This window comes from Myotis lucifugus, unplaced genomic scaffold (genome assembly GCF_000147115.1).
Source record: "Myotis lucifugus unplaced genomic scaffold, Myoluc2.0 scaffold_52, whole genome shotgun sequence".
In the NCBI taxonomy this organism is placed as follows: Eukaryota; Metazoa; Chordata; class Mammalia; order Chiroptera; family Vespertilionidae; genus Myotis; species Myotis lucifugus.
In genome coordinates, this window is record NW_005871100.1 from 448,600 (window position 1) to 456,204 (window position 7,605).

At 36.4% G+C, this 7,605-nt stretch overlaps 1 protein-coding gene across 4 annotated transcripts in view; it reads left to right on the forward strand.

Annotated features, from left to right (window-relative positions):
* CD36 (CD36 molecule) overlaps positions 1-7,605 on the forward strand; it is a 60,084-nt gene that overhangs the window by 35,060 nt on the left and 17,419 nt on the right. For all 4 annotated transcript variants that reach the window (XM_023753816.1, XM_023753817.1, XM_014455850.2 and 1 more), the window contains exon 4: positions 2,567-2,727. In XM_023753816.1, coding sequence (XP_023609584.1) covers positions 2,567-2,727 — 161 coding nt within the window. The remainder of the gene's footprint in view (positions 1-2,566; positions 2,728-7,605) is intronic.

The following is a 7,605-nucleotide window of genomic DNA, read 5'->3' on the forward strand; positions in this document are numbered from 1 at the left end:
AGCCATTGCTGGGGCTGGATAGTCTGTATACTTAAAGTCAGAGACAGATACTGATTACATAATGATCAGCTTTATACTTCAAATTTAGCCAAGGATTTGCAAAATAGGCTAGATAGCCCAAATCCAATTTTAAATTCACAAAGGCATAAAATCGTTTGCTCCTTTTAAAAGAAGAACTTGTGACATAGTCAATCTTGGTGGTCAAAGGGTGTCTATACAATGTTCTAATACATAATGTTAGGATCAGAAGAAATGCATTCCTATTTTGATTGCTGCAATATTTTTGTCTCTGAACAAATCATGACAATATGGAAACTATAGAAAATTGTAGTGAAAATACCCAGTTTCTTTATTATCTGCCACTAAACTGTCATATGTCATTGAATCAGACATCTGTTTTCTGTTTTCTCTAGGACCCATTTCTACCTCTGAAAAAAATTAGATAGGTTTAGATGACCCTGAATTTAACAATTGGCAAATCAAAGCATTCATTTCAATGTTCGCATTTAAAAAGAAAAAGAAATCTTCTGATTAATAATTAAGGCAAAGTGGTGTATTGGCCTTTAGAAGAAAGGCATATTAGGTCTTTCAAGATTAAATGCATATGCATTAGGGTGAGGGAGGTATTCTGTCCTACCAAGGATATCCCATCATATTCCCTTTTCAATTCCATAAGCATTTATTGATTTTCTTTCATTAAGAACTGAACTAAGATAAGTGGCTTGAGAGGTACATGATAAATAATTGATACTGCATTAGTCCTTAAGATTCTTGGAGTGTGAGAGTAATGTGTACAAATATAGGTCCGTGTGTGTTTTCCTCTCATACGTCTCTTGAAATGGGTAAATTAATACAGCACACAGCTTCTATATAGATTTCAGCTTCAGCACCCTCATTATACATCTTTACATTTAGAAAAATAGCCATGATGCATGATCTGCCTGTGATTTTGTCTTAATATGAGGCTTGTTAGTACCGGAATCTAACTTTCTGGGAGAGAATGGGAAGTTTTTCAAGGATAATTGGTTGTGAAAGGGGGCCCACCATCACTTTAGCAGCTCCAGTGTAACCAGTGTCAGTGATTGCAACAGCAGGGATTTTGTAATGGCATTTTCAATTGGTGCCTTGTTCTTCCCCAAGGAATTGCCTTAGCCTTTGCTTTAAGCAATATGTAACGTTTCCTGAAGATATGAAACTCAGTTTTACTTTTACCAACTAAGTGCAGAGGTGACAGAAAATAGCCTGGTGTAAAAGAGGACTGGTCTAAGGGTCAGGGCCTGGGATGCTCAGCTTCTGCGACGATATGCCTAGATTATCCATGGGCCAGCCACCTGGCTTCTCAGAGCCTCAGTACTAGAAAATGTGGTAATAATGTCCAATGTCCTTTCCTGATTCATCATTCTATGAACTGACGCTTCCAGGTGAAGGAAACAAATAGATCAGATTGTGTTCCTATATTTATGGGCCTCTTTAGGTTCATGTTCTGTGAAATAGTTTTCTTCCTCTTCCTCTAGCACACCGAGGGAAGTTGGAGCTTTCTACCTGGGCATTGGAAATACTGCCTGCCACAAAATCACCTTTGTTGGCACTAGTTACTATAGCTTCATAGACTTCTGGCTTCTGGCCCCGAGAGCAAAAGCCACAGAAGGAAACTGGGAGAGCATCTAAAATTCCCTTCTTTTACAGATAATGAGGTTAACCCTGAGGGGTTTGGTGGCTTTCCACTCAGTCCCACAGCTCCTAAAGAAAGGGACAGATTTTCCAAAATAGGGTTTTCTGATTCTGTCATTGGTATTTTGTTTTTCCACTACAAAGAGTGTCCACGATGTTTAATGGATTTCACAAAAGAATACTAGGACGACTTCCTTATTTAATCCTTTTATTGAAAACATAGTATCCTAATAATAATGAATTCGACTATTGTAATGTTTGGGTACATGTACTGTTGGGTTGCTGCAGATATACTGAGAGTTAGGGGAAGCCATATTGAGCATGATATTGAAGTGAGGAGGTCAATTGTGTGTTTCTTATTCAGAAGCATTTGTTTTCTTAACTTAATTAACCTTAAGTGATCATCCCCTGAAGTCTCCAGCTTTTGAAGAAAAGCAAATAGTGTCCATGACCACTAGACTTTTCTCTGCATTTTTCTGTTTTTGCCTCATCAGCCCAACTCACTTATTGCAGAAGAAAAGTTAATGTTCCACATGATAAGAACTTTTTGGAAGAGCTTTAATACAATTTGCTTAATGAATTGTGTTGTTCCTAACTGCTGCAATATTGCCGAAGGGTCACTGTCGAAGGCTTGCCAATGATTGGCCTTAAGATCAGCAGACGTGTGCAGTATTACACAGAGATCCTTTTTGTAAAAGGTTAGCTAAAGACGTTGCTACGATGATTTGTTGAAACATTTCTGTTGCAAGTGAGTGGCGAGATTGCAAAGGTTCTCATGTATGAAGGTACTTGCGCCTGGTCTTCTCATTGGCTAATTACAGGTGAAAACACCCAGAAGTGCCCTTATTTACTACAAAGAAATAACCCACGCTTGTTTTGTGTGTGTTTTTTATAGGAAGTTGTCCTCGAAGAAGGTACAACTGCTTTTAAAAACTGGGTTACAACAGGCACTGAAGTTTACAGGCAGTTTTGGATCTTTGATGTGCAAAATCCAGAGGAAGTGATAGTTAACAGCACCAATGTCAAGGTGAAGCAAGTAGGTCCTTATACATACAGGTGAGTCCCCTCTAGTAAGAGCCACTCTCTCCTTGACCATATGTATTTCTGAAAAGGCTTCCATATGATGAATGCCATTGATTTGAAAGGGACTTATATTATCTTGTCAATCATATACATTGAAATATTTTGTTTATGCCTGTATAGAATCCTGATCTAAAGACTTACCGATTATAAGAAGTATCTATTTAGGTTTAAATCGACTAGCATCAATTAACTCCTACGTTTAAGGAGTTGCAGGCGTTTTACACTTGTGGAATATATTCTCCATGACTCTGAAATATGTGTGATCCATAGAAAAAGATATATATCTGAATTTAAAAAACTAGACGACTTTAACATTTTAAGAGTGAATGTATAGATTACATCAGTGGTTCTCAAAGTATGGTCCCCAGGCTGGGAACTTGGTAAAAATGCAAATTTTCACACTCTATCCCAGACCAAGTCAATCAAAGACTCTTGGGTTAGAAATCAAAAATAAGTTTTACAAACCTCTCTGGGTGATGCCAATACACACTCAAATTTGAAAACCACATTAAACTGATGTTACACAACCGCAGTAGCCACTAAGGTTTTCTATTCAAACTACTGGTAATTCCCAGATCAAATGGGGGTTTCTATTTATTCAGTAGACTCATTATTACATATTTCCCAGTGCTGAGACTGAATATGCTATAACTTTATCCTAAATTTCCTAATAATTTAACATGCTTTGGAATGGCATCTTGGACTATTAAAACTAAGAGGGAAATAATAGCCAGAACTTTTCATCTTGTAATTAAACAAAACTGACATCAGGAGATGTGATAGGATTTGTTCATGTTCATACAAACCTAGGAACTGGTAACTCCTAGATTTTTGTATGTTTTCCCCTACTTAAGTTATAGACTATGTCTTTTTACCCACTATCAAAGTACCAAAAAAAGCAGAGATTGAGCTGTTACAAACACTAACCTTAACCAAGGATTAGGCATATATTTACGAGATCCATATGGAAGCATAATTAAATTCTGCTGCATCATTTGATATATAAAGGTGTGATATCTTTTTTCTCAAGGATTACAACTAGTTACATACCATAATCAATTCTTACCACAAATATATATATATTTAACAATTTTTAAATAATTTATAGTTTTAGTATCTTTTTTGTTTTAGATCATCTATAATTGTATATTTTTTCTCTCCACATATTATTATTATATTTCTATAGTAACAACTCACACTCAAAATATAATGAAATAATGATACCTGTGAAGGTAGTACCTGTTGTAATAGCACATGATGTATAAAAGGCCATGGTGCTTGTTGTGTCCTAGCAATTATTCCATGTCTCCTGTGTCTGTGCATATGTCTGTAACCATTTACAACTCTGTCCAAGAAGACTTGATTTTTGTTGTTACAAAAAAAAAAAAACAAGCTTACTTTAGAAAGAATATTCATTTTTTTCATGCTCTTACAGTTTTGTGTTATTATCAAAAGCCTATATGAATATCTTGTTTCAAAAAATGTTGCAGATATGATGTGTACCTATGACAATCTAGAAGTCACATGTGACCAAATGAATATTAAAGTATATTGCTTAAAAATCATAATCTGATTAACTGAATGCATGTGAGGAAAAAGAATAGTTGTTAGAATTTGAAAATTTATATTTTCTGTTTAAATTTTTGTTTGTGGGGAGGTTATGTTTGTTTTTTACTTTATGGAGAATGTGGGGAAACATTAACATAATATTGAATCTAGTCCTAGCCCTACTCTGATAGGTGACAAGTAATATATGTTTTATTCTTAGAGGCTCTAACCTCTAAAGGACAAAAGAGGGCGGGTTAGATACACTCAATTCATTTGAAGAGGCGATGATGGGAGGGTTGGAGGAAACCAGTTGGATTTGCAGCTAATGTTTATAAACAATAAATTTCTACTTATATAACAATTGTCAACATAAGAAACATTCAAACCTTGAAGAATTTTTGTGAGATTTTTTTGAGCCTAATTGTTGACAATGACTGGGGAGCAAAATCTCAACGGATTGAGATAAAGCTCCTGAGAATGGCAGTTGTGCATCTTATCTTATGCATTACAATCAAAAGAGATGCTGCAAGTGGGTTCCATGAAATCCATTGGTGATAGATTAGGGGGGTGGGAGAAAGCACAGTGGGAAACCTCTGGGATTGGATGAAAAGTAAAATGATAGACACATGCATTTTTTACATAGGTGGGGACAGGCTAGTTAACAGTCAACAATGAACATGATAAAACAGTGAGGATTTCTGGTCTCTGTCCCAGTGTACCGGTTGTGCCCTGTGAGGTCTGGGAAAGGGGAGTTACCCTGACATTCCAAAGGAATGTTCTCAGATGCAAAAGACAATGGACAGGCTCAGTTAAGGTAAATATTGACCTTTGTCAGGGAAGATACCAGCCTAGGACATGACTGCCCACCATAAACTGCTTTTAGCTAAAGAGGGTTTAATTTCAGATCCACCCTTTGTGGTTACTCTAGCTCTCTGAGTTTATAAGGATGCCATGCAGGCCTTCATTGAGCCAGTCAGATTAGCATGTGGCTGCTTTTCATCCACACCATGTTAAAGAGATTTCTGATCAGGTTGGGGTCATCCTGTCTCACAAATGTCCCCGTCATTGAGTCATTAGTGTCTGCTGGCATGCCTTCAGTAATGGGAAACCACCTTTCAGAAAAAGTTAATAGCTTGAGAATCTTACATCTGTTGAGGTGAAGCTACCACCCCATAAATTATGCTCTGAATCCAGGTGAAATTGGCAGTGTAGGAAGGTATTCTGTCTCAAACAGAACCACAGGCTTATTTGGCTGATGGCTGCTTACGTGACTTCGATGAAATTTTTATTGGTGAGGTATGACATGGTGCAAAGCATAAAATTTCCAGGACTGAGATCTTAATGGCACTTATTCCGACATTCACCATCTCTATGGCTCTATGAATATTTAGTAAATCCTTCAGAATATTCTCAAATCTCAAACATATGTAATGTTTGAGTTACTTTGTTTTTTGCAGGAATACAAAGAAAGCAGTCTTGGGAAAAAATGTAAGGCAGATTACTCCCTTTGACATTCTTAACCAAAACTTTCCAAAACCTGCCTACATTCTAATTTTTAAACCAAAAAATTGAGTGATTATATTCTTTTTTAAAAAGCACATTCTATTAACAGGCCTCAGTTTAAAGGATTTTTCTCAGTGAGTGCCATCTACTGGTATAATGTTGTAAGTACAATTTAAATAAGCTAGAATTTAGGTCACAATTTTATACCTATTATTTCAACTTTAAATGTTAATAACATGTAATATAATTTTAAATTTACATCTATATAAGAGAAAATAGTAAATGACTAGTAATATACTGTCCTGGGTGCTGATTTAGATTTTTATGTTCTTTGTATGTATTTAGTACCCCCATAAGAATAAATAATAAAGCTTTGATTAAATGATATTAAAAATAAAATCTTTTTCTAGATGATTGGGAGTTCTCTTTTGAAATAATGTGAGCCATTAATTAATTTGTTCATTCAAAAATATTTATGGAGAACTCACCATGCACCAGGCACTGAGCTGGAGGGACAAAACACTCATAATCCGTACCCTACAGAAATTTACATTTTTTTTTATACCTGAGTGAAAAGTATTGGTTTTTACATTTCAATTACATGTTTTTATCAGTCTTTACCTTAGTTAACTATTCACCTTACATCATAAACATTAACTATATTATAGTGCAACAAATGATGTGTCCATTATTTCATCTCAGTGAATATCTTGTACTTGCCAAGATTTTTTTCTCCACAGTAATCACCCTTCAATACATTCCTAAAATGTAGTTGGTAACATGAAACTAGATATGTTAGAGCCAATGAACACTGGTTTAATACTAGTCAGGATTTAATATATGGGAAAGGGAGGGAAATTAGTCTGGAGTAAATTATATTCCATTAGTTATCTTTATTCTCATTAAAGTGCTGAAAAATATGCAACAGCCAGCGCTGGGTAGATTATGTATTTTGAGCATTCTTTCTAAGACAATGTGTTCTTAATATTCCCCTGCTTAAACCTTTCTCCTGTCCCCTCCTTACCCTAGGATAAAGGCTAAACATTTGAGTGTGAGATGCAAGCCTTTATGTTTGAGATCTTGCTTATTTCCTACCACTCTCCTTACTCTCTCACTTTATAATCCAACCAAATTCTACCATTTGCATTTCTAAAAATACACCAGGTTCTTCTTACCTTATATGTGCCACTTTCAAACCTGTTTCCCCTAACTAAACTTCTTTTTGTAATTCAGACCACTTACAGTATGTGGAATTGCTACAAAATGTGTCTTGACCCTTATCCCCACCATGACCATCCCAAGTCTGGATTTGTATCTGTTCTGTTTTAACCATGAAGTCTGTAAACTCCTGAAATAACACATAATATTATGTGTAAATTTAAGACCCCTTTCTCTAATTTGCTAGAGAACCAGCATGGGCTTATGCCAATGGTTTAGCGCAGTGGTCGGCAAACTGTGGCTCGCGAGCCACATGCGGCTCTTTGGCCCCTTAAGTGTGGCTCTTCCACAAAATACTGACTTCTGCACATGGGCCACGAAGTTTCAATCGCACTGTATGTGCGCGCCCGCACGTGGTATTTGGTGGAAAAGCCACACTCAAGGGGCCAAAGAGCCGCATGTCTCTCGAGCCGCAGTTTGCCAACCACTGACCTAGACAATTACCTCAAACCTTTCCAATGGTACTCAAAAGTGAGGGTGGTGGAATTAATGGCAATAAAAGCCCTAAAGCTCACGCAAAATATTAGAGATGGAGTTGGAGAAACTTCCCAGATTGAGGAGATGGTTATCTTTTCCCAGGAA